The 26,188-nt window shown below is 48.2% G+C and overlaps 1 protein-coding gene across 1 annotated transcript in view; it reads left to right on the plus strand.

Moving 5' to 3' along the window:
- Window positions 1-26,188, plus strand: part of Gtf3c1 (general transcription factor IIIC subunit 1) — a 67,591-nt gene that overhangs the window by 12,188 nt on the left and 29,215 nt on the right. The window contains exons 6-14 of the mRNA XM_052761646.1: window positions 2,914-3,037; window positions 13,949-14,110; window positions 16,511-16,626; window positions 17,835-18,141; window positions 18,819-19,033; window positions 21,638-21,774; window positions 22,982-23,135; window positions 25,037-25,140; window positions 25,881-26,065. Coding sequence (XP_052617606.1) covers window positions 2,914-3,037; window positions 13,949-14,110; window positions 16,511-16,626; window positions 17,835-18,141; window positions 18,819-19,033; window positions 21,638-21,774; window positions 22,982-23,135; window positions 25,037-25,140; window positions 25,881-26,065 — 1,504 coding nt within the window. The remainder of the gene's footprint in view (window positions 1-2,913; window positions 3,038-13,948; window positions 14,111-16,510; window positions 16,627-17,834; window positions 18,142-18,818; window positions 19,034-21,637; window positions 21,775-22,981; window positions 23,136-25,036; window positions 25,141-25,880; window positions 26,066-26,188) is intronic.

Below are 26,188 nucleotides of genomic sequence, written 5' to 3' on the forward strand. Positions count from 1 at the left end.
TTATGCTGAAGTAACAGGAAGAAAAAAGCAATTGCTGACCTGTTGTGTCTTAGGCTCAGAGTAGCAGCTGTGAAGGGGTGAGTGTGAGAGGAGCAGGCTCGTGGTGGCGCTGCTGCCTGGCTGGCAGCGGTGCTTCTGAGTGGAACGGTAGCCAAGAGCCAGTATTAGGCATGGAGAAGAGACTGCCTGGAGGTTAAACCACAGAGCTGGAAGCTGCCCGTCAGAATCTGGGTTTTTTGGTGCAGTAATTAGTCCCCGAAGGGATGGCTCAGTGGTGCTTATGATTATATACGTCAGGACAATAGACAAGAGTCACCCTGTGCTGTTTCTAGTCTTTGATTTCACCGTTTCCAGGGAGTGGGCCTCTTTCCATCATGACATCCATTGCATCCCCATCTCCTCAGAGGGGCCTCAAAGTGGCCTGGCTTCTTTGTTCTTTCACCTTGAGATTTCAGATAGAAATTTGAGTTTGAAAGCTTAGGCAAACCTTGCCCCATAGGTGCTCATGATGGTAGCCAGCTAGAGATGACCAGCCCTGCCAAGTTCCTCTACTTCCTGTTACCTTCCAGATACTGGGAGAATCAATGCCTTTGCCATCCCAGATGCCCTGCCGTTTGGGATCAGAATGTATTTCTCTGTATCAGTTGATCAAAAAATAGGAAATCAAAGGAAGGTTGAAAAAAAAAAAAAGCCTTTCAGGAGACTTAAATAGAAGTGAGGAAAATTGCTACGGGCTAAAGAAAGCCAGTGGTTGTTCCTTTGTTCCTTTCCGTTCTCCATCCCTGTGTGTTCACTAGGGACTGGGACACTGCTGTACCCCTCCCTTGGGACAGGAAGCAGGCTAATCTTGCTCGGGTCAGCACTGTGGCCTCACTGTACCAGAACATGGTTATCTCTGAGCACGTGGTTCAGTGAATGTTTTTAGTCAGAGCTGGGTCAAACTCCAAAGTCACAGAATTGGGTGAAGATGGCAGGTGGTACTCTCATAGGGCTGTGTAATTGGGAGGGCTAGTGGATGAAAGCAGAGTGGGAGATGTGGCCCTAGACAGCTTGCACAGCTTCACAGCAATTTACAGTGGGCAGACTTCTCCCCAACAGAGATGGCTTTCAGAGGCCAGCAAGGATTGGACAGTGGTGGCTGAAGATGAAGGAGGTCTTGAGAGCCAGCCTGGCTTAGACTAGAGTCTAAGCTTCAACCTCAGGAAGTGCCTGTGTCAGTGGCCACATGGAGAAACCCAGGAAGAAGGAAACAGTGAGAGCATGAGCCCCTGAGAGAAGGAGGGCACTGGCTGGATCCTGGCCAGAAGGCTGTCACTGGGCCTTGAATTTGAAAAGTATTTTGAAGGTGACACAGTGGTAAGTGGCCTAGCTAGGATCTAAGAGGACTGACATAAGGTCTGAGGATGCAACACGGGTTTTGATTTGAGTGGCCAATACGCAGGTGGACTGGACTGTGACAGCAGGCTGGTGGTGAGAAGGTAGGGTCAGGGACTTGTGCTGGGCTGCTGTGTGTTCTGTGAGCCAAGGGCAGAGGAGGAAAGAGGAACCATGTGGGTGACGGGGGTACTCTGTGAACCTGAGCCTGAGATTTATGGAACACGAAGGCTTTCTGTGTTCTCTGGAGTTGTCTAGTCTGCAGCTGGCAGTAGAGTCCAAGGAGAGCCAACTAAATTAGCCTGTAGCTAAAGTGGGTACTGTCCTTGGCAGGGCTCCTGCTGATCTTTCTGCTGGGCGGAATGTGAAGGTCCCCTGAATGCAGGACCACATCATCTTCCTTCATTCTGGATGGTCCAGAGCTCAGCACCATTATTCCTGGGCTGGGGTTTGATGGATGAATTTCCAAAGGCTCTTTCTCACTGGCAGGCTCAGCTAGATTAGTGACAAGCACCACGTACAAGCCAGCATGTTTGAAGGAGCCAGATGGGATTCATCTGGATTTCTTGGATAACCATATGTTCTGTAGCCCAGCGGTGAGAGTGCTGGTTCCTTTGAGTGGGCTGCAGATGTGTGAGACCCGTAGGCATTTGCTCTCTCTGCCTGTGTGTGAAGCAGTCCTTAGATTCAGAGCAGCACTGAGTCATGAGCACCTTATCTTAGCCAGTTCATACCTTGCTTGCCCAGGGATTATACATCCAAGTAGCGACAAGGGTCAGGAGTTGATTGGCTGGGCGCACGACATTTTATACAGTATGGATTTTTTAAAACTTTGTTGTCAGCAGCCATCAGAGAAAAGTGGCACCCATGTGACAGACAGCAGCTGACCTCCAGCTGTGCTGTGCAGGGGTCTGCCAAGGAGTGTAGACCTACAGCTCCTTGGGGACCACATGCCCTGCTGTCTACAGAGGTGTTTGGTCACCTCTCTCTGGCTGATGCCTGAGAGGCTGTGTCAAATGGTACCTTGCTGGAGTTGGTTCTCTCATTTACTATGTGGGGCCTGGGGATGGAACTCAGGTTCTTGGGCTTCGTAGCAAGTACCTTTAACCACTGAACCATCTCTTTTTTTGGCTCCTTAGATAAGTTTGAAATTGTTTTCTTTTTTGCTCCACTGCCTTGGGGAGGGCTATCTGTGTTTGTTAATAATTCATGCACACACTTGGATTAAAAAAATACAGTATAGAAAGTGTCTGGTGGAAATCCTCCTCTTATCTCTGTTTCCACCTGTCTCACCCCACCCTGTCTACCCTTCCAGGGTCTCCGTGTACGTCTCTTTCCCCTCTTGTATCCACAGCAGTTACTCTGTGCTCCAAACCTTGTTCAGTTCCCTGAATGCAGCGTGGCAGTCTCATTAGCTCCTGCAGCATTTCTTCACTTACTGTCAGTGGTAATTCCCATCCTGAACACTGCTGTGTGTTTCCTCCACGCTGGGATTCCCAGGGCCTCGCTTAGCAGTACCCGTGGGCTTGTGTTTTGCAGGGGCTGTGTGAAAGGACATTCAAACGTCTGTACCAGTACATGTTGAATGCTGGGCTGGCCAAGGTGGTGTCCCTTCCCTTGCAGGAGATTCACCCTGAGTGTGGTCCCTGTAAGACCAAGAAAGGTAAGAACAGCGCCTGTGTCCGGCTGTATTTCCCTGCTGCCATCTTTGGGGACACTCTGCCTTGGAGTGTGAAAGTTACGCTCTTTATTCAGTTCCTTATTGCTGAGTGCCTTTCATCTAAAAAGGACCTGACAAGTGCTCACTGAACTCCAGCAGCCCTGCGCAGACTCCTCTGGGAGGCTGCCTCCCCGCCTTCCCTCCTACACCAAGCCCTTCTTGGTTCTTTCGTTCGTTCCTTTTTTGGTCCTGGGGACTGAACCTCTGAACCTAGAGTGTTGTGCATGCTGGGGCAAAGGCTCTACCACTGAGCTGTTTCCCCAGCCCTGTTTTGAAGTACAGTCGTGTCACACAACCATGAGGATGTGTTCCAGGTGTGAACTCACACATCGATGACGAGGGTCAGCCACTTGGTGTGGCCTCTTGGTGTCATCGAGACAGTCAGGACAAGGTGTTCAAGGTTGGCTGGATATTCAGGCATACTGCCTACTTGAAATAAACATTTTCTTCAAGTAGAAAGAATGTGTTCTAAAATTACAGTAGTACTATGTAAACCAGTAACATGGTCATTGATTATCAAGCAGTATGTACTGTGTCACTGTGCTGTGTTTTTGCCGCAAATGGCGGAGAAACCATACTGTCACAGCAAAAGGTTACTAAGTGACAGATTTAACTATGATACCACTGCTGTGTGTGCAGTACACATGACTGCCTGCTTTGCACTGCACATCCCCTTGTGGCCCTACAAGGTGGGTCTTAGCATCAGCATCTTACATGTAAGAAAGCTCAAAGGTGCTAAGTGGGGTTGGGAGATGACTCAGTAGGTAAAATGTTTGCTGAACAAGCATAAGAATCTGAGTTCATGGGGGCTGGAGAGATGGCTCAGCGGTTAAGAGCACTGGCTCCTCTTCCAGAGGACTTGGGTTCAATTCCCAGCACAGCTGTCTGTAACTCCAGTTCCAGGGAATCTGACACGCTCACACAGACATACATGTAAGCAAAACACCAATGCACATTAAAAAAAAAAAAAAAAAAAAGAATCTGAGTTCAGGTCCTCCAGAACCCAGGTAAAAGCTAAGTTTGCTATAATCCAAGTGTGAGGGGTGTGAGGTGAAGATAAGTGGATCCATGAGGCTTGCTGACTAGCTAACCTAACTGGAGAGCTCTAGGTTCAGTGAGAGATGCAGTTTCGAAGAATTAAAGTAGAGAACAACTGACTTAGACCTGATACAGACTTCTGACCTCTATGCATGCATACCCACACATACATTGACACCTCCCCCACGTACACAAAAGTTAAGCAGTCAATATTTGACAATGGTAGACTGTAAAGAAGCTTAAGCTAGAGGCTGGAGAGATGGCTCAGTGGTTAGGAGCTCTGGCTGCTCTTTCAGAGGACCTGGGTTCAGTTCCCAGCACCCTAACTGGAGCTTTCACCATACGTAACTTCAGATGAGGGAATCTGGTGGCTTCTGGCCTCTGAGAGCACGCATACTGTGCACAGACACACGTGTAGGCAAAACAGTCATGCACATAAAAGTTCATAAAAAGAAACTTTTCACAAGCACAAGTAGGCTATAAAATCTTAGCAATCTAAAGGCCTTTATTTTTCTTTATTTTTTAATCGTGCCCCATGCTGTTTATCTCTCACTTAACCAAATCTTTGCAAAATCTGAAAGTTGGAGCTTTCAGCAAGATAGGACAGTTGGAAGTTAAATGTTTTTCTCTGCATTCTGCCCAAGTGCTTCCAAAGTGATGGTAGAGACATAGCCGGAGTAAACTGGGACATTCAAAGAGCAGGGCAGCAGACATGTAGGGGTTCTCAGCAACACTTGGTGCTCAAAACTGCTGGAGATGTAGTAATAAGCAGAGCAGATTGGGAAAGCCAAATACCTATGATAGGTGGCAGCTAAAAACTGACACCTCTGAACTGGAAATACCAGAGATTCCAGGTGACTTTAAAATGACAAGCATGGATGGGTCTGAGACTGGGCGGGCTGACAGTCTACATGAGAAGCATCACACCTCACTTCCCTCTTGTGTCCCATATGTCAGGAGCCTGGAGGATTTCTAGATGCGTGGGCATGAGAACAGGCCTGGGACAAGGTGGAGTGCTGGCAATGGAGAATGTAGTCAACAAGAGATGTGATTCCTAACAGTTGCTAGTTCATCTCATTTGATAACATTCTTCCATAGTTTTCTAGACTTTCACCACTTCCACAGTGACATGCTGCAGGTGAGAACTAGGGAAGGGATGTGGGTCGGGAATGCTTATCTGTGCTGGTTTAGGCAGGCTTCAGGGTCTCCAGCCATAGCCTCTGAAAACAGCAGAGGGACTGGAGATCGGACTTGGGGCTTGTATGTGCTAGGTTAGCCCTGTACCACTGAGCTGCGCTCCAGCCCTCTAGTATCTAGTTCTAAAAGGGAACATGAGCTATTAGAACGATCCAGCCTCTAGAACACTGATAGACAGACTTAGAACCTAGGCCCAGGATTAGAGGCTTCTGTTCTGAAGAAAGTGACCAGTTCAAGAGCAAAGTCCTCTACGTACTGAATGCTGGAGTTTTCTAGCTAAGGAAAACAACTCGTCACGTTTCCAACATGTCTGACAGCTCACCCTTCACTGGAGTCCAGATGATGTAGCTTTTCCCTTCCCTCCTCCGGAAACACTGGTCTCCAGGCAGCATCCTAAAGCAAGCACATTGTTGAGGAAAATGAAGCCTAATAGAATTCAGGGAAACAGAAACCTTGAAAAGTACAATAAAATTTAATCCTCAGAAAGAAACAGGTGCTGTGTTCATGGAAGCAGAACAAGGAGCTGTGGAGATGGGGGAATGGAAGGGAAGGGTTGTTGACAGCTAAGTGCAATGAGAGAGAGTAAGAGAAAGGTGCCGAGAAAGATCTCAAAGAAAACAGAATGCCAAGTTGAAACTAAAAGCGGGAGAGAAGGGGCTGAGAGTCCCATGTCCCTGAAAGTGGGTCCTGCTGTGCTGCTGGTACTCAGTCTCCTCCTAGTAGACCCCACCTCTTAACGGTTCCATCACTCTGTAGCTGCACAGATTGCCAGCCAGGCCCTTAACAATGGGCCTTTGAGGACATTTTTCCAAACCATAGCACAGAGAACAGAAGGACACAGAGAAACATGCAAAGGATTGGGGTGTGGGAAAGTAAAAAATGGAACCTTTTGAGATCTGAAGGATGTGGGCTTCTAGATCAAAAGGAACTGTCATGTTTCTAGCATAGTGAAGACTTCTCTAGGAAACCCCACGTTTCCCAGTGGACTAAAGCAGGACGGCATTGGATCAGAGCTGTCAGAATTCTGTAGGAAGGGGCTAGCAGTATGGATCTGTGAGTAGAAACACTTACCTTGCATCCCTGATGTATTACTTACTTTTCTGCCACTGTGATAAAACACCATGATCAAGGCAACTTATAGAAGGAAGGAAGAGTTTATTTTGGCTTATGGTTCCAGAGGGTTAGAGTCTGTGATGGCCAGGAGGATGGCAGCAATAGTAGATACAGTGGCAGGAATAGGGAGCTGAGTGCTCACATCTCAACCACGAGCATGAAGCAGAGGGCAAATTAGGAGTAGGTGAGGCCTTTTACTCTCAAAGCCTACCCCCAAGGACATACTTCTCCAGCAAGGCTGCATGGCTGAAACCTTCCTCCAAACAGCACTCCCAGCTGGGAACCAGTACTCAAATGGCTGAGACTATGGGGGACATTTCTCATTAAAACCACCACACTTGATAATCTGAGGTTGATCCCAAAACTCTGATTAAAAAAAACAGATGTGGTGGCTGGCATCTGTAATCCTAGGCCCAACGCTCCCACAGTAAAATGGAAGGCAGACAGAATTGGCTTGAAGCTCACATAGGGCAGCCCAGCACAAAGTGCAGCCTCAGAAATAACCACAGACTTTGCCTCAAAAACAAGGAAGAACTGACCTCCAAAACCTTGTCCTCTGACCTCCACATGTACTCCTTTCCACACCTATGCCTGCACCCCTCCCCCACGCACACACAAAATGGCTCTTTAATATTCTGAAGGAATTGGTCATTTAGCCAAGAGTCCTTTTTTTAGTTTTGCCATGAATGAGGACTGAGGAGGGGACTAGTTCCACACGTCCACATTCTACATGTCCTGGGAACTAGAAACTAACAGAGTAAACCAAGACACAGGGAAACATGGGGTCTAGGAAGCCAGGACTCGTGAAGGGAAACCCTGATGAGATCTGGCAAGTGTAGGCCAGGTAGACAGAGGTACATTTTAGTATTCTGGGATGTTGGAAGAAGAATGTTAAATAATTTGATGTTTTCTTCAGTGAAGAACCATGAAAGAAGACTCTGTGTTGCCATGTAGGCCACTGTGGCGAGAGCTTTCTTCCAGGCAGAGGTTCCTGCAAATTCAAAGTAACCACTTGACACTAACAGCTATCCAAATGGGCTTTTGTTGTTTTTCAAGACAGGGCTGTCCTGGAACTGGCTCTGTAGACCAGGCTGGCCTTGAATTCACAGAGATCCACCTGCCTCTGCCTCCCAGTGCTAGGATTAAAGGCTTGTGTAAACATACCTAGCCAAATGTGCTTTTGAAGTCAGGCAGTCATGCTTATAATTTTCCCTTGACTTCTCTGTCCCAGCTTCCCTCAGCTGGATTACAAGAGTAATAGCACCTACCTCTAAGGTGCTGCAGTGCTCACAGGGATTGCTGGGCTCTGAGTAGGGCCACGGCTTCGTGGCAGGTAGGATAGATCTAGAGGAGTTTTTTTGTTTGAGACCGTTTTACTCTTGCCCCAGTGGTCTCGAACTCATCTCGATCTCCTTCTGCCTCCTGTTTGTGGCGTGTATCATCATGCCTGGCTAGAGGTGTGTTTTGTGTAGCCTGCAGCATTTGTTTTCACTGAGTTGGTTTCTGGAATTTAAAACATGAATTTTTTTTTTTTTTTAAACCTGGGAAGTCTGACTTCCAGCTTATGTGCAAAGGGAAAGCAAATAGTAGTACATTTCTTTCATGGTGATTGACAGGCAGATGGGCCCGCCTCCCTACTCACCAGTGACACCTGCCTGCTGCTACATAGCACACACAATCTGTGTGTATGGTCTCTCATCACCTTCAGATGTGTCTGTTCATAGGGTATCACCTTAAGCCTGTCCTGGGAGGACAGGACTTCCCAGAGTGGTCAATGTGACTCAGAATACAATTAGTGATAAGAGTTGGCACCCAGGCTGATCAGTCGGACATTTAGACTATGTCATGTGCACACCAAGCCCATCTTGATTGCTAGAGGTTGTTCTTAGCCATGGTAGCCTCTGTACCTACGTGATCTCCCATCTCTGCTGCTTGGGCTCATAGCCAGCCCTTCCCTCTGTCTCATGGCCCTGGTTCATTGCTTGTCTGAGTGACCTTGTGCTGGGTCCTGAGTTCTGTGAGGAGCTGGCCACACCCTTTGCATGCTTTGTGTTCCTAGTGCCTGGGCGAATCAGCTTGGAGCCAGTGACTGCTTAGTACGTGTTTGTACATTTAATTTAATCAAGCACCACTTCCGCTGGTTTTTAAACCCCTTAAACAGTTTGGATTTAGGCATATTTTATACTCACACTTTGCCATATCTATTTGGCAAAAGCAAAATAAACTTTGTAATGAAAGCAGCTGCCCAGAACTGCTCTGATTTACAAAATTATTTTCCTCAAGTATTTACTAGCCACCATGTGTTTATTAAATTGTGCTGAGAAAATGAAGGAAAGAGAGAGAAGTGAATTTGGCAGTCCCTTCCAACAGGATCGCAGTTGGAAGCACTTGGCAGAACACCTCTGCATGATCTGGGCTGATGACTAAGGTAGTCAGCTCACTTCCACTTCTGACAGGGATTGGGATTGAGTCCTCCTCCTGATCTGATGTCCTTGTGACTCTTAAGAAATAAACAGTTCCACAGACACTAACCTCAATATGCATCTCCTGGGTTTCTATACTTAAAGTGGAGAATCTAAAAGTTGAGCTGAGAAAGCAATTCTGTTTGCAGTAACTTGGAACAAATTTAACAAAATATGTGCAGATCAGTTACTGTGAAAACTATAAAACACTGCTGAAATTTAAGGGCTATGTAAACAGAAATGGATCAAGCCAGCTAACATTATAAGACTCCCCTGACTGATCTGATTCAACACAGTCCATGTCTGATTCCAGACTTGTGGGAGTTGAGGGTCTGTTTCTAAAATCTGTATCTAAGTGCAAGGAACCCAGAAAGCTGAACAGTCCTGGGGAAAGGGATAAAGTAGAACTCATTTCTACTTTCAAACTCTGCTGCACAGCAACAGAACTCAGACAGTGGCAGACATGGCACAGAGGTCATGCAGGTCGTGAGTTGGTCAACAGCACTCAGAAGCCCCTGTGTGGTGGCTCAGTTGGTTCTCAATAAGACAGGTGAAGAAAGAGTGGCCGCCACAGTGGCATTTCATATGACTCCACCTGTAGGGAAGTCCAGTGGGACAATCTGGAAGTGAACTGTGAATGCTTAGGGGGCAGCTCAGGTAGAGGAGTGGAGATGATTAAAAATCTTCTATGGGGTTGGGGATTTAGCTCAGTGGTAGAGTGCTTGCCTGGCAAGCACAAGGCCCTGGGTTCGGTCCTCAGCTCTGGAAAAAGAAAAAAAAAAAACTTCTAAAGTTGGCTAGTATTTAATACATAGGCTGTGACTTGTACCCACTGAAGGGGTAGATTATACAATATATGAATTAAATCTCATTCAAGCTGTTAAATTTGAAATAAGTAAAACCTAAATCAAGAAATATAACACGGTACAGCAAAGTAAATCATGACCATTAAGAAAGGGGATATTAACAAAATTATAGTGGGATTAAAGTATACAACCTAGGAGAGAAATGAGCCATATAAAGAAATACAAAAATGCAATAAAATAAATATACAGACCTAAAGAGTCAAAGCCAAGAAGAATGGAAAAGAATAAAGACCAGAAAAACAGGATAAAAGGTAAGCATAAACATGAAAACAAAGAGTCAGAGCTATCACATATTTTAAAAGCTAGAACTCTAGTGCTGTGTTTTGAAGATGATGAAAACAGTTTAAAAGTAAGCAGTTTTATTTAAATAAAAGTGATTAAAAGACACCAGCTATAAGAATTAAAAGTAACACTGTCAATAATTAATGTACATAAAAGAAGCAGGGACATTTTAATATGGCAGAAACTATTAAAGGGAAAACTTGGGTGAGGGCTGACCTTTACCAGGGTGTAAACACCTAGACTTGAGTCACTTGTATAGGGGCAAGGGCAGTGCCTCTTGGAGCGGCCCCTTGTCCCTTCTCGAGGGTGGCAGCTATGTAGGGCTCAGCAGGAATGTGGGGGCTGGTGTCAACACTGATGGTGGCAGACAGCACTTTCTGGACCAATGGCTGGCCCTGTGTGGAAGGAGGGGTTTGCCTGTGTCCCTTCCTAGGGTATAGCTAGCTGATTGCTTGGGGTGGAGATTGAGCCTGGACACTTCATGGTCGCATAGCTGCCTTTATCAGATGGCCAGCCTGGTAACAGGGCAGGTAGGGGCTGTGAACATGGCTGGAACATGCCTCAAGTGAATCATGTTAGCTTCCTGAGCAGTGCCAGGCTCCAGGCTGTAGATGTAACCAACCGTCTTATTAAATAAGAAACACAGAACCAATGCAAAGAAGAAAGCCAAGAGATCAGAGCTAAGAGCCTTACCCATCTGCTGCAGCTAGCCTCTTCAGCCAAGAGACCTACGTCCTGTGTTTTTGTCTTTATATAGATTTTCTGTTCTGCCTTCTCATTGGTTGTAAACCCAACCACATGACTGCCTTGTCACTGCCTGTCTGTACAGACCTCCAGATCTTCTATGGTTGGTATTGAGATTAAAGGCATGTGTCTCCATTGCTGGCTGTATCCTTGAACACACAGAGATCTACCTAGCTCTGCCTACCAAGTGCTGGAGTTAAAGGCATGCACCACCACCGCCCAGCTTTTGCTATGGCTCTAATAGCTCTGATCCCCGGGCAAATTTATTTATTAACATACAAATCACATTTTAGTACAAATAAAATGTCACTATGCCAGGCCCTCAGGGGCTTCCTGGTGATGTTTTCAGCACCGCAACTCCAGCAGCCTTTCCCAACACTCCTCTATACTTTAGGACTGAGGGGACCTAATTGTGCCCGGTGCAAACTCAGACCAAGTATTTGGGGCAGTGGTATTTGCACTGGGTATTTGATGATGACTCTGAAATTCTAACCTAACAACAGTGATAATTTATAAACCTTTTTTAAGCTGCATGTGTGTTGTTACTATTACTCTTGTTTCCTAGGGCAGTAAGAAGAGCCTGTCCTTGGGCTTGTCCTGGCCTTTTAAAAGAGGAAACCAGACAAGACAGTACTACTATTGTCTCATATGGGGGTCAGCCTTGCAGGGGAAGGAGCATCCAGATAATATGCTAGGCACTGTTCTGAGTTACTTTTTCTCTAATATTCCTAACCTCTTTATTCTTTTTCTTCGTTGCATTGCCAAGAAAATGGGGAGCGTGGCTTATGCTCAGGTCATCAGGAGGGGTGGTGCTGGTGCAGGGATTTGAGCCAAGAACGTGTGACAGAGTCTGCAGTCATTGGTCCCTCAATCCCTTATGCCATCACTGTTGAGAGGCAGAGCAGGGTTTGTGAGGAAAGGGAAGTGTGTGGACCTGGGCCTGTGCTGAGGAGAGGTGCCAGGGCCCCAGTGTCTGTAGATCCTACTCCCTGCAGGCCTCCCATCAAGCCACTGGCCACATTCGCCACAGCCCCAAACATCTTGCTTACAAAATAAACACAACGTCACTTGCCTGGCATACAGACATCCCTTCTACAGCCTGCCTTGCTGTTGAGTGCAGTCTTCATTTCTTCCTCTTCTTTACCTCACTGCCTCAATGCCTGTCCTCCATGGCCAGATCAGACCACCCCATTCATCCTTCATTGTCCCATGCAGTGGATAGACATCTGCTCCACCCTACCTCCTAACTCATCTCCAAGCCTCCCGCACAAAGTGCTCAGTCCATTCAAGATGCACTTAGGATTAGCTCTGCTTGAGGGCTGAGAAACTTGAGGCTCAGAGAGAAAAAGGGCTTCCCTGTGGTAGGCAGAACCAGATTGTCAGCCTGGGCTGTGTCACGGCAAGCCCAGTGTCCTCCAGCTGCCTTGTCCAGACTCATTGTGTCTCTTTTTACAGTGGAGGAAACCTGTCTGGTTTGTGTCTGTTCTGGACACAGTACAGAATAAATGTTTGTGGAATCTGATTGAAATTAAGGTCCCAGCAATCCAGCTGGGTGTGATGTTTTGCCCTCAGCAGCTGTGTCCTTCAAGGGTGTTAGTAAGGAGAGAAGCAGTAGTGAGTGTCTCCTGAGCAGGCATCTGTTAGAAAGACTGTTTTTTTTCTTTGAGAAAAAGCCTTACTACTGAAGCCCAGAATGGCCCTGGACTTCCATCTTCCCACAGCCTCCCATGTTCTGTCACCGTAGGCATGTTTTACCACTTGGACAGGAAATCTGAGGCTTGAGATCAAATCATCAGGCCTGCATACAAGCACCTCTGTCCACTGAGCCATCTGGCTCCCCCAATGCTATTCTTGTGTTACAGCTGAGGAAACTGAGGCACAGAGAGAACATATCACTTGGTCAAAGAGTAGAGCTGGCAGAGGAGGCTTCCTACCTATCAGGGTGTTATCCCCCACCACCCTCTGGCTTCCGGATTCGGGTCAGACCTCTTTGCAGTCACCTAAGGCTCTCACCTCCTCCAGTTGTGCTAGGGCTTATTGATAAATTTCCCAGAGTTCATTCACTAGGGTGGGTGTCACTCTGAACTCACATGACATTTGCCCTGCTCACCCTTGACTCTCTTTCCTTTTACTTGAAGAAATCTGACAGAGTAGCTTGCTCCTGTCATTGACAAGGCAGTGGGAGCTTGGGCTGGTGACCCAACCCTTCCATGCTTCAGTTCCCGTATGCATAAAATGACTCCTGGAGTCATTGGGATCAGTGAGTTGGCACATGTCTGTACCAGGCATCTTCATTGTTTGCCTTCTTTGTTGTCCTCTTCGTTGGGCATAAGTGTGGGGTTTTCCCTGATATGCTAGGTTGCAGTAGGCTATCTGAATGTAGATGCAAATTTCCCTCAGAGCCCAGAGCATGGCTTGTGTTGCAGCTGGGCCCCACCTTGTCTGTACTTATCACTGGGGCTAATATCATACAGGGTGCTAGCTCAGACCCATTAGTCCTTTTTGCCTTGGCCTCTTTTTGAATTATTTTTGTAAACTAAGTTCCCACCCTCAGAGTCCCAGAAGGGCCTCTTGTTGAATTTAAAGAAAAATTGTTCTTCATTTCTTCAGCAAATCCCAAATGTGGGTCCTGGAATGCTGTTGAAAGGGATAGGCCATGTCCTCCAGGGAGGCTGTCAGGGCGCCTCTCTGCTCCTTTTACACATATTTCTTCCTGCTCTAAAGTTAACAAGACATAATAGTCTTGTCCCTAAGGGTAGCAGGTATTTTTGTTTGTTTGTTTTCTAAATTTATATTCATTTTGTTTGTATTAATTTTCACTTTAATCATGTGTATGTGTGGGCATGTGCCACAAGTGTGTAGATTCCCTGGAGACTAGAAGATCATTGGATGCCCTGCAGCTGGAGCTAGATCCAGGCAGTTAAGAGCTTTTGATATCAGAAACCGAGCCCAGGTCCTCTGTAAGAGCAAGTGTTCTTAACCACCAAGCCATCTCTGCAGCCCCAGGATTAGTAGTTTTAGACTTTGCACACACACACATAGGGAAGAAACGTGCTGTGATACCAGGTCATCTGTGACCTTTCAGGATGTCATCTACTACTCTCCCATGAGGCCCTGTGCCTGCTGTCTGCTCATGTGTGCCCTCTTTCTAGGGACTGATGTCATGGTTCGGTGCCTTAAACTACTGAAGGAGTTCAAGCGGAAGATGGAGGACGACCATGACGATGATGACGATGAGGAGGTCATCTCTAAGGGTGTGCCTCCTGTGGACATCGTTTTTGAGCGGGACATGCTCACACAGACCTACGAGCTCAGTGAGTCCTGTTCACCCAACACTTGCCTTTGTGTGAGCACTGGAGTAGGAAATGTGCTCCCCAGGTGGGAAATGGGGCTCCAGTACATAAAGCCTAGGAGGCTGCAGGCTTCTCTCCAAGCTTCGGCTTTGGATCAGGTTCAGGGTGGAGCCTTGCTGCTTCCTTGATCCATGGCTTTAACTCGGCCTTTGAGCCTTGTTTCCCCTGTCTGTGAAGTGGAGTGTGTTAGGACAACAAAGTTCTCTAGAGCTGCACCAGTAGACTGAGGGTAACAGTGTCTCTGAGGGGTTTATTAGGGGATTGTTTCATGTGACGTGGACATTGAGGCCTGCTATCGCTGGCACATATGGAAGACCCAGGGGAACCACTAGAGAACCTATAGATTTTCATGATCCAGAGCAAGAGGAGAGGCTGCTCCTGACCCAGGGAGGAAGGAAGTGGAGAGAGAAATGAGTCGTCATTGCCTCTACCTTATGTTTTGTTTTGTTCTCACTGGGCGCCTAGTTGATGATATGATGTCACCCATATTTGGGCATATCTTCCCCCATGTCACCCTTTAACTATTCATAGGCTGCTTTCCTCCAGAAATAAATACCCTCATGGACCCATTCCAAGAATAGTGTTTGACCATTAAATCAACTTAAAGTTAATCATCACGTTGGGATAAAACCCATGTGAGCACATTCTCAGGTAAAAGGTGGAGGAGTAAATTACCTACAACAGTGCCCCCCACAGAAACACTCAGGAAGCTTAACTACCTGTTGTCTTAGTCTGTTTTCTTATACTTTAACAAAGCACCCAAGAGCAGGCAATTTTTAAAGACAGGAGTCTTTATTGCTTGTAGCTCTAGGGGCTGATGAGTTCAGGTTAGGCACTGGTATTTGCTGTTCTGGTGGGGCCTGTGCTCCTGCAGAAGTTAGGAAAGCAGAGGGTTAGCAGACATGTGGAGGGCACCACATGCTGCTTCTAGAACAGCCCAATGGAGAACAAGAACTGTCTGCAAAGTGGAGGACTCTACCCTGGTGCTGCTCCAGGGAGGAAGTGACAGAACTGAACCTCTGTGCTGTTACTCAGATTCTGGAGCCACGATTGCCTTCTGAAGAGGTTCCATCTTAGCCTCCACCAGCAGGTCATGCTGGCTGATCTCTCAGGCTTTATGAAGGCTAGTTGATTGACAGTTCTCATGGTGGCTCAGATTGCTTCCTCATAACACAGTTTGGAAACGCTGCCTATAGACCTCTTGTCCCCACTCTTGAGTAGAGGGGACCGTCTTAGCCATCTCCTCTCATTCTGGTCATCTTTGTGTGCGGCTGATGTAGAAAGCCTACATCCTGATTGATTTTTGTCTGGCAGCCTCAAGTGTGTGGACACGTTAAAAAAGAAAGGGCAGTGTTTTCTGAACAAAGAGCGTTGCCGTCATCTGCCTCCAGGTCATGGAGCAGCCTCCAACCAAGTTCCTCCCTTCAGCGTTCAGTCCACAGGGAGGGCCTGTGAAAGGCGGGCACATGCCCATGTTGAGCAGTAGACATGAGCTGCAAGGCAGAAACTGCAGACTGTATGGTGCCAGAAGCGGGCAGCAACTGCCCCTGGTTCTCTGGAGCTGCTGCCATCAATTGCTCCCCCACTTCCTGCTGGCCTGGCTGTGAGAAAAGGAACAGTTGTTGGTCTCCACAGGAACATAGAAAATGCATATTCAGAGAAAGTTTTCGGGACCTAGACATACACATGTACCTGGGAGCCAAGACAAGATGATCACGTGTTCAAGGGTAGCAAAAAAAAGTTATTTTGATGCTTTTTTTTTTTTTTTTTGGTTTTTCGAGACAGGGTTTTCCTGTGTAATTTTGGTGCCTGTCCTGGATTACTTTTAAGCCGCAGCAGGAAATTAGCTTTCCCTTACAAATGAACTTACTCAGATAAATGAAACTGACCCTTTCAGAAAGCATCAAAAAAAAAAAGAAAAAAAAATTGGCTGGGTGGCAGCGGCACACGCCTTTAATCCCAGCACTCAGGAGGCAGGTGGATCTCTGTGAGTTCGAGGTCAGCCTGGTCCACAGAGTGAGATCCAGGACAGGAACCAAAACTACACAGGAAACCCTGTTGGGGGGTGGGTGGCCACGATGGAGGTAAGTTAGAGACCTTAATAGGTCCTCCTCCTCCATTTGAACATGGCCACTGTTCCCGTCAGTGTTTTAGCATGGAGAACCAGAGAGCAGACACACAAAATGAGCTGCTGGTGTTCTCGGGTCGAGGAGTGCTGTTCAGCCTGGCAGCGGTGGAGCACTGCTTGGAGGAGAGGAGGGAGTGCTTTCTGTGTCTTCTGTGCTTAGCCCGGGAGCAGGGAAGTGGTTGTGAACAGCCCGCCCTGTGCAGTGCTGGGGTTCAATATGGTCTTGTTCACAGTTGAGCGCAGAGGCACGAAAGGAATTTCCCAAGCTGAGATCCGAGTTGCTATGAACGTGGGAAAGCTGGAAGCGAGAATGCTGTGTCGGCTCCTTCAGAGGTTCAAGGTTGTCAAGGTAACATCCTGTCATCCCTACAGTGCCTCATCTCAGTGCCGGTGGGATTATACATCAGAGAAGCAGGTGCCTAACTGTCTGTCCATGAGGCAGTACCTCTATGAGGCTAACATGCTAGGCCTCCCCCTCATGGAGCACTTGTCTGGTTCCACTTCTTAAAATGGAAGCGCTGGAGTGACATTCCAGCAGCTGCCCTTGCAGCTCACTCCTGGGTGAGGACAGTCGGCTGGAGCTGGCTAGTGTCTAATGAGCCGCCGGTCCTCCATCACAGCAGCTGACTCTAGGCCTAGTGTCCCCTTTTGTAATTCAAAGCTGTGTCTCGGCTCCTGAGGCTGGTATTAGTTAGCTTCCTGTAACTGTAGTGAAGTAGCTGAGGCAGTTAATTATAAAGAGGAGGGTTGTTAGGCCTGTTCTAGAGATCTAATCCAAAATCAAGTGGTTCTCACTGCTTTGGACCTCTAATGAGACAGCAGGTGCCTCATGACAGGAACATGTTGGTAGGTAGAGTAAAGACACCTCCTGAGTCAGAAGGAAGACAAAATGATCAGGTGGGAGGTGGGGAGGCACACTCCTTTGGGAGCACTCTCCTGTGACCAGGGACTTCCTGTTAGACTCCCACCTCCTAAAGGTTCTGCCTCTTCCCAATAGTACCACCCTAGGAACTAAACTTTGGCTCACAGGTTTTAGAGGATACTTATCCAGACCCTCTCGTGGGCTACTGTGGACATTTTGCCATAGACAGGGTTTTATTAGTTAAGCTAAGTATAACTGGGGCCTTGGCATCATCCCTTGCATGTGAAGGGATACATAGAAGATCTTTACTTTTCTCCCACTACAGGCCGTGGGACAACCCCCTTTCCCATTTTAGAAGGCAAAATGATCATGGATTAGCCATAAACCAAACCACAGGTCTCCAAGGCTGTGGCTGTTTGCAGTGTATGGGACCCTGGGTTCTATGTAAACAGCACAAGCTGATTCCTGATCGTTTATGAGCCAGGTCCAGTGTCAGGCACAGAGAGTGCATGGTAAGACCAAGTCAAGGCCCTGTCTCCAAGGGACTTCTAGCTTCAGAGAACAGACACAGTCCAGATCATGTGTAGGCCTAACATGGCAGGCCCTGACAGGAAGGCACTATGAGACAGGAACCACCTGCACACCTATAGGCATTAACACCCCCTGGAAGGCACTAACTCATGTGATTACCCTAGGGATTCATGGAAGATGAAGGCCGGCAGCGGACCACCAAGTACATTTCCTGCGTGTTTGCGGAGGAGAGTGACCTGAGCCGCCAATATGCACGTGAAAAGGCCCGAGGAGAGCTACTGACCACTGTGAGCCTAGCCTCGGTGCAGGATGAGTCCCTCATGCCCGAGGGTGAAGAGGCCTTCCTCTCTGACTCAGAAAGTGAGGAAGAGAGCAGCTGCAGTGGCAAGCGTAAGGGCCGAGGGTCCCGGGGCCAGTCAAGAGCCTCAGGGAATGCTGGTTCTCAGCCTCATCACTCCACTCCAGCCAAGGGTAAGGACTGCTTGATGAGTATGGGGCCAGCAGGGCCAAGCAACCTGGCACTGCTGGGCATCATCAGTTGTTCAGCTTAGCCATCCTGGAGATCCCCTAAGTGCTGTCCTGATTTGGGGCCCAGAAGCGTCCTTTTCACACCACTATTGTAGGTGTGGAGAGGACAGTCATGTTGTGTGCCCCGCCCTGGTTACTTGTAGTCTCCTTGAGTAACACCTTTTTTATAGCATGTTTTACTATTAAAGAGGTAGAGTTCCGTGAGCTTCATTCCTTCCCTCAGTCCATTCAAGAACCACTCAGGGCTTAGTTTCTAGAACACTACTACGGAGGCAGGGATGTTCAGTCTAATGTTCTCCCAGTTGGGTTATTACAGCCTAGTGAATTGTGTTGTCGTTTGAGACTGGACTTGACTGTAACCCACTTTGAACTCCTCCTTCCTGCTTCAGCCTCCGGAGTGCTGGGATTGCAAGTGTACATTACCTTGGATGGCTTAATCCTGTTTTAAAACATGTATGGAAGGTGGACAGGTGATAGACTTGTGAATTTCATGTTCAGCTTTGCACCCCAAGACTGCAGAGTGAGCCTGAGGAGGTCCCCCAGGCTAGCCTGCCCTGGCTGCCAAGCAGAGAAGCCTTTTCTTGTTTTCCCCTGACCATCTGTGCCCACTCTCATCACAGGTGGGTGGAAAGTCCTAAACCTGCACCCATTGAAGAAGCCGAAGGCTGCCTCCCTGGGCAGCGCTGAGGGAAGAGCCCGTCGAAGCTCGGCTGGTAGGGAAGGCCTGAACACCAGCAGCTCCTCTGAGCTCAACGCATCCTTTGACCCTCACAACATGGAGAGTCACAGTGGAGACATTGCTGTGATTGAGGAGGTCCGCCTTGATAACCCCAAGGTCAGTAGTGACCGTAGGGACTTAGGGCAGGTGGACTCCAGTCTTCTGGTGCTGAGCTTGAATCCCAGGGACAGGAGCAGGCGATAGCAATAAGAATGTCACCTGCTAGGCACAGGCTGTGGGCCAAGTGGTGACTAGCTCCACAGGGAGTGACACAGTGTCATTTGCTGCCTCTGCCCCATGCTGGGCCCAGAACTCCAGAACTCCCATCACCTCTGACAAGGTGGTCTTTTCACTTGAGTTCAGAGGGGAGAGTTGGTGTGATTGATTTATATAGCCAGTGTTGCCTCTTAGAAGACAGTTAGTAGTCCTTGGACCTTTTAGATTATCACACTTCAGAAGAGATACGTTGATGGCCTTGAGTAGGTGGAGGGCAGCATGCTTTGTTGTTATTTTGAGGTAGGACCTCACTGTTGCCCAGCTGTCCTCCGGCTCCTAAGCTTAAGCATTACTCCTGCCTCAGCCTCCTGAGTACTTGAGAATACAGACAGGTGCCACTGTGTTTAGTTAAACTGCATTTAATTTTTCTTTATATTTTGGGGCTGGAGGTAGAGCCCAGGGCTTTTTGCATGCTAGGCAAGTGTTGTGCCACTGAGCCATGCCCTTAGCTTCAAGACATCCTTGAAGCAATAAGTCGTGTGACTTAGAATGGCCACAACCAAAGTTGAGAGCCTGCTTTCAACGCAAGGCCAGTATCACTTGGTATAAAATGGAAAGAAAAAAAAAATTGTACCAGTAACATCTGGCTAGATGTCACCTCTCCAAGTACCATTGACACCACAGAGTCAAACCCATACTTTTCCATAAGTATATTACAGGCTGGGCGGTGGTGGCAAATGCCATTAATCCCAGCACTTGGAAGGCAGAGGCAGGTGGATCTCTGAGTTCCAGGACAGCCAAGGCTGTTACACAGAGAAACCCTGTCTCGAAAAACCAAAAATAAAAAATAAAAAAACAAAGGACAGTTATTACAGGAAACCCCTGCTTATTACATGATTCAGTTACCTTTCACCATGCTGTGTCCCTTGTTGCCTGAAGATGCCTCAGATTCTGCCATTGCTTTGGAAACAGAGTAGAGGATCTGGTTCCTGGTGTGGACCGGATCTGTGACCAGTTGGCTCTTGCTGCTGTTATTCAGGCTTCACAGCCCGAGAGGAGAAACGTGGAGTCTGGCCTGTGAGGATGAAAGGCAATGCCATGGGTGGAAAACTGGCCTGCCAAGAGGAGGAGGACAGGATGGGGACCTTATCAGCTCCCGTTCTCCTGTGCTGCAGTAGCAGCCTGTGCCTTGAGCACAGCCCTAGTGCAAAACTGACAGGCACTGGGTGATGGTAGTCTAGACTCAGTTCACACTTTACTGTTTGCAAGATGCCTGCCGAGACCTCCTTTTTAGGTCCTCTAATCCTGATACAGCAGGCCTTCCTCCCTGGCCAGAGTTCTGTGCTCTCTCCTACCACTGCTTTTTCTGATAAAAGCCCACTTCATTCTATATCCATGGCTCTCTGAAGGTTTTTGGCAGAGCACAACTCTGCTTCTCCAGCCTCCAGTTATTCGGGATGGTTTCTTCCAGAATGTTGCTCTGAAACATGACAGACAATAGGCTGCCACTCTTAGGACCTTTCAGAAATTCTCAAGACTTCCCTCCCTAGTATGAGAGAACCCTGCCTGACCTGGAGTGCCTATGGTAGGCAAGGGATCAAGCTAGGCTCAGCTGTTCTCATACTGTCACCCCAGCACCAACTTGTAGCTTCCTGGGATGTATTCCCATTCCCCAGAAGCACTACTCCAAGCCATAGCCCTCCAGCCAAACATGCCTGTGGTTACCACATGATGTCAACAGGTATTCTTTTTCCATTCGGGATTCATAGTCAGGCCTTAACCGCATATGCTGTAAAGACCCTGCTGCATGTTAAGCTCCTAGAAGATAGGAAGACCTTAAGAATGAAAGCTCCAGTTGCAGGGGATCTAATGCTCTCTTCTGACCTCCTTTGGTACTGCATACATGTGGTGCACAGACATACAGGAATGCGAACACTCAGACATAAAGTAAAAATTGATAAGATCTTTTAAAAAATTGAAAGTTGTGGGTGAAAAGATGAGTCAGCAGTTAAAAGTCCTTGCTGCTCTTCCAAAAGTCCTGGGTTCATTTCACAGCATCTATAGTGGGCAGCTTACAACTGCCTGCAATTCTAGCTCCAGAGGATTCTACACCTTCTTCTAGCCTCTGTGGGCATTGTACATATGCAGCCGACACACGCATACACATAGTAAATAAACCGTAAGGAGAAAAGAAGAAAGAATGAAGCGGGCCCTTGGTCAGGGTGAGGGGAAAAGCACAGACTCCTGTCCCCCCTCCATTTCACTTCCATCCTGGTCGTAGAGTCAGAAGCCTTGTCCCAGCGCGCATGCAATTGCACATTCCTTCTGTGTGCCTCTCGAGCCCTGCTTTCCCCTTGTGGGACACTAGAGCAGTAATGAGCATGCAGGCCTGGTGGACTCTCCTTGAATAACAGCACTTGACTTCCTTGAAAGGGGAGTGTGCCCCTCAGGTATGTGTCTGTCTGGTCCTACTCTTTCTGACCCCTGGTCTTGGGTTTCGGACAGGAAAGTGGTGGTTCCCAGAAAGCCGGACGGCATGGCCCAGGCCAGGACAAGCCTCACAAAACATACCGGCTGCTGAAGCGCAGGAATCTGATCATAGAAGCTGTCACCAACCTCCGACTGATTGAGAGCCTGTTCACGTGAGTGTGCTGGTGTCTGTCTGTGACTGCCCCTCTTTACCAGCCACAGAAGGGACTGAAAGGCCTCGGAACTGCTGCCTCACCATGTGCATTTTATGGTGTCCCATGGTGGTCAGTGGGATGTAGATTTGGTTCCTGTCATTGGGAAAGGTAGAACTTGAGAATTAAAATGCTAGATGTCACAGAGCCCGTGCTGACTTTTCTCCTTACCTATGGTAGCTCTGACAGGTTTATGAGGGAGTAACTTGAGTGAGGATTCATTTGGGTTCCTGGGTTCTCCGTGGTCTCCTGGCTCCATGTGTATAGTGACAAGACTATGTAGCCAGAGAGCTTCTTCACCTCGTGACAGCCAAGAGGCAGAGAGAGGGCAAGGTCTGTCTCCAGTGGCCTACTTCCTCCAGCCAGGCCTCACCTTCCAGAACCTTCCAGTATCACCATCTTCTGGGTCCGAGCCTTTGAACCTCTGAGTTATAGGCAACATGGCTGATTCAAACCCTGACCCTGGGGAGTTGTTAGAAGGGAAGGGAAACGGAGACACCTGCCGGCAGTGGTGCGGAAGAGGCACAGGAAGGACTGTGTGTTAAGGGAAGAGGAGCTAAGCTTAAGGTCTGCTCTTTGCAGCTCTTGAGGCGACCACTCTGTGGGGCAACACCTTCAGGGCTCTGAGACCAGTGTGAGAACCATTGGGCAGAAGAGGCCTCACCCTGCAGTCACAGATGTGGGTTCTTCACTCTGTCTCAGGCTGACTGTGAGGGCAGGGACCCCCTTAGATACATCTTCACCTTGGTCCCTTCTGTGCCCTGAGGAGTTGTCTGGGTGTCCTGATGTCCATATTGGCCTTCCTCTTCTGTGGTTAATGATCTAGAAATATCACAGTGAATCAGAAGATTGAAGAGTGAAAAAGAGTTCAGACCAAGGAACAGTAAGCATGCAGACCTGGTGAAGACAGGTTTCCTTCCTAGCACCGTTTCCCTTCCCTTGTTCATGATTATTGTCAGATCACGTGATTTCTAGTGCTGTGGAGCTGCTGTGGGTAGTGGCCTCTCTTCCGCTAATTTGTTTACTCAAGAATGATGGTGTTTCATGTTCCAAGAGGCCCCCATGTGTGAAGAGCTCCTGCAGAGTCCCCTGGTTCCAGACAGACTTGTTGTGGTTCCTCTATGCCTCTCTATGTTGAAATGGGAATGTGTTCTTCTCTGATATCCAGGATTCAGAAGATGATCATGGACCAGGAAAAGCAAGAGGGTGTCTCCACCAAGTGCTGTAAGAAGTCCATTATCCGCTTGGTTCGGAACCTGTCTGAGGAGGGTCTCTTGAGATTGTATCGGACTACGGTCATTCAGGATGGTATCAAGAAGAAGGTAATCTCTTGGGCCTCTCCTGATGCCCACAGAGCCAGCCTCGTGCTATGGGAAACTTTCTGGCCCAGTGTCCCTTGTCATTGTTGCATCTGGATTGATTCTTTGCTGTTAGTGATTGGGACATCACATTAGACCTCTTAATCTGGAGGGCAAGGGTCCTACCAACTTCCTGTGGCTGCTGGGAGCAGCCACCTGAGCACTAGAGCAGTGTGCTGGCCCAGCCTGGAGAGCCTGTTACAGTTAAGCAGGACAGTGTTAGGAATGCAAGAACTTTCTCCACAAAGACATTGGAAGGGTGGTGGCCAGTCTGTGGGGACAGTCTATTCTATAGTACTGTGATGGGAGCCGTTGCCATAGTAACTGTAGCTCAGCAGCTTTGCACACATTTTACAGCATCAATTTTTCAGGGTCAGAGTAATTGGGATGGCGCAGCTGGACATGAGGCTGAAAGCAATGGGGCTGTCTTCACAGCCCCTTAATTCCTGACTTGATTTTTCATCTTGACTGTAAAGGAGCCCTGCTTTGATACTTTGTTTCCGTCATAAGTGGGCAAGGTCATTTCTGCTTTCACATATCTTATTTTTTTGAGCTATAGAAAGCAATACCAAAAATGACTTACTTTGCTGTTGCATATAGACAGGACTAGTGGGCTTTTATATCTGCTGAAGTCACTTCAAAATAAAGCCATCAAGTCCCCTTGACCTAGCTCCTTCCTCCACAACTGCCTGTTGTGAATCCACTTGAGAAGTGGCAGACAGTCATGTGGCAGCCTGTCTCACTGAAGGACATTGAGACCCCATCAGCAGGGACATCCATGACTTCAGCAGGTTTTCCAGAAGCTGCTCTGTTGGATTTCCTGGGTGTTGCTGTCGAGGGCAACAAATCCTCCCCTATTTGGGGCCTGAGGAGACTATCTGGCCTCAGGATTGACTTCTGTAGTGCTATTCTAGAAGGCTAGTGACAGTCAAAGCCTGGGGGAGGGGATGAGGATGTCAGGTCAGTATTTAGGGTCACACAGTCACAGAAATGGAAATGGAGTCTTCAGCTGAGGCTGTTGAAGAATTAGCTGCTAGCCTGGGACAACAGGGCCAATAGGAGCTGCCATCTCTTAGTACTTTTCATTTCTCTGAGAAGTTGCCTAACTGGCTCTCATTTGGGTCTCACAAAGAAGTCAGTAGTATAGGTGGATGCAGTGTAGAGGTGGGCATGGGATTTTCTTTTTACCAGCAAGTATGTTGAGCTGGGCACGTGGGGGTGGGGCTGCTGCCTGTCCCAGCCTCCACACAGCTGCTGCCCTTCACTCTACAGTGACAGCACAGGCTTCTCCTGGGTACCCAGTCCATCATGTCTCATCACTCATGGCCTGTCTTGCTCCCCGACCTGTGCCACTTCTGCCAGTGCTGAAGTTAATGTCCTGACTCCTACACACCTGCTACTCACTCCCGGGATTTTAGCCCCGTAGCTCAAGAAACAGTAACCACTGTAACCATTCTGCCTGGATTCCCAGGGAGAGGTAATAACAAAGCAGCCCTACTTCCTCTGCCAGTCGTTCAGAGGTGCACTGCCAGGGTCCTAGCAACACACAGCCAAGAGACTGCTCTATGCCATACTCGCCTCTCCCGATTAATGTGCAGTCCAGAATCTCAGTGGAGCAGGTGTGGGGAGCTGCTCCAGCTATCAGAAGAACTAGTGAGCTGTGACAGCCTGGACAGGGAACTGCAGGACCAATGGCTTAGGGTCCAAGACTTGGTGGCATGGTCCCCAAAGGAGTTCTGATTCCTGCAGGTGAAACAGCAAACTGTCTTTTGCCTCTCTGAATTGTGGGTGTGTTGGAAATCCTGCTATGGAACCTCAGTTCAAACCTGCCCTGCCCTCTGGAACACCTCAACCTCTCCCCACAGGTGGATCTGGTCGTGCACCCATCCATGGACCAGAATGACCCTCTTGTGAGAAGTGCCATTGAGCAGGTTCGCTTTCGGATCTCCAACTCAAGCACAGCAAACAGGCAAGTGGAAGACTCACAGTTAAACTGCCCAGGTCTGTGTTGTAGCCTGCAGCCAGCAGAGCAGCATCCCAAAGGCTCTGTGTGCACCTGCATGAGATCCTGGGTGTGCTGGCCAGAGGCATCCAATTCTGAACTCCGAGTATTCTTCATTCTAATGTATCATTTTCCTTTTCTTTGGATGGTGCTGGAGATGAGACTAGGGCCTTGCATACGCTAGGCCAACACTTTCCCACGGAACCACACCACCTGCCCTAATGCTTGTCCCTCCGGGAAATGTAACCAACTGGAGCACTTCCCATTGGTGCTTCTGTAGGAAGCTCAGTCTCATCCTGGCCTAAGTCATTGCACTTGCTTTCCCGAGGTCTCACTCATCCTAAGTGGCTGAATGCACCATTGAGGGAGCAAGTTTTAAGGTGGCTAGGTTCTTGGTGGGCAGAGGGCCACCCTGGAGGTAGAATCTCAATGCTTGGTCACAGTTTCTGACCATTTGCCATGAGGTTTTTTAATGTTCCTGGTTGCTGGCATCTGTGTAGTGTCAGGAGACCTAGCACACTGGGCTCCTTTCCCTTCTTGCTGGTGAGTACCTCTGAAGGTCCCCATTATTACCTCCATGTTTTAGACACCGTTCACTTGTGTCATCTGCCTGGGCCCATGATCAGTTGAGTCTGAAACCCCAGGCCTGGCAGATAGGTCTTGTCTTTGCTTCCAACATATTTCTGCACCCTGCGTTTGGCCTGCAGGGTTAAAGTTCCACAGACTCCAGCACCCCAAGAGGAGGCAGAAGAGGAAAGCAAAGAGCCAGAGGTCCCAAGTGGATCAGCAGACTCTGACCCGAACACATCTTTAAAGTCAGAAAGCGGACGGGTGAAAAAGACGGATGAAAAAATGGGCATAACCCCGCTCAAAAATTACAAACCTGTCATAGGTAAAGAGCAGCTTCACAGACACCTTTGCCAGCTTTGGTCTGCACAGTGGTAGATAAGTCACCTCCCTGGCACCTAGACCCTGCGTAGCCCATGGTAGCTGTAGGATGAACTGGACCAGACAC

This window comes from Peromyscus californicus, unplaced genomic scaffold, assembly GCF_007827085.1.
Source record: "Peromyscus californicus insignis strain IS unplaced genomic scaffold, ASM782708v3 Scaffold_4__1_contigs__length_199733344, whole genome shotgun sequence".
In the NCBI taxonomy this organism is placed as follows: Eukaryota; Metazoa; Chordata; class Mammalia; order Rodentia; family Cricetidae; genus Peromyscus; species Peromyscus californicus.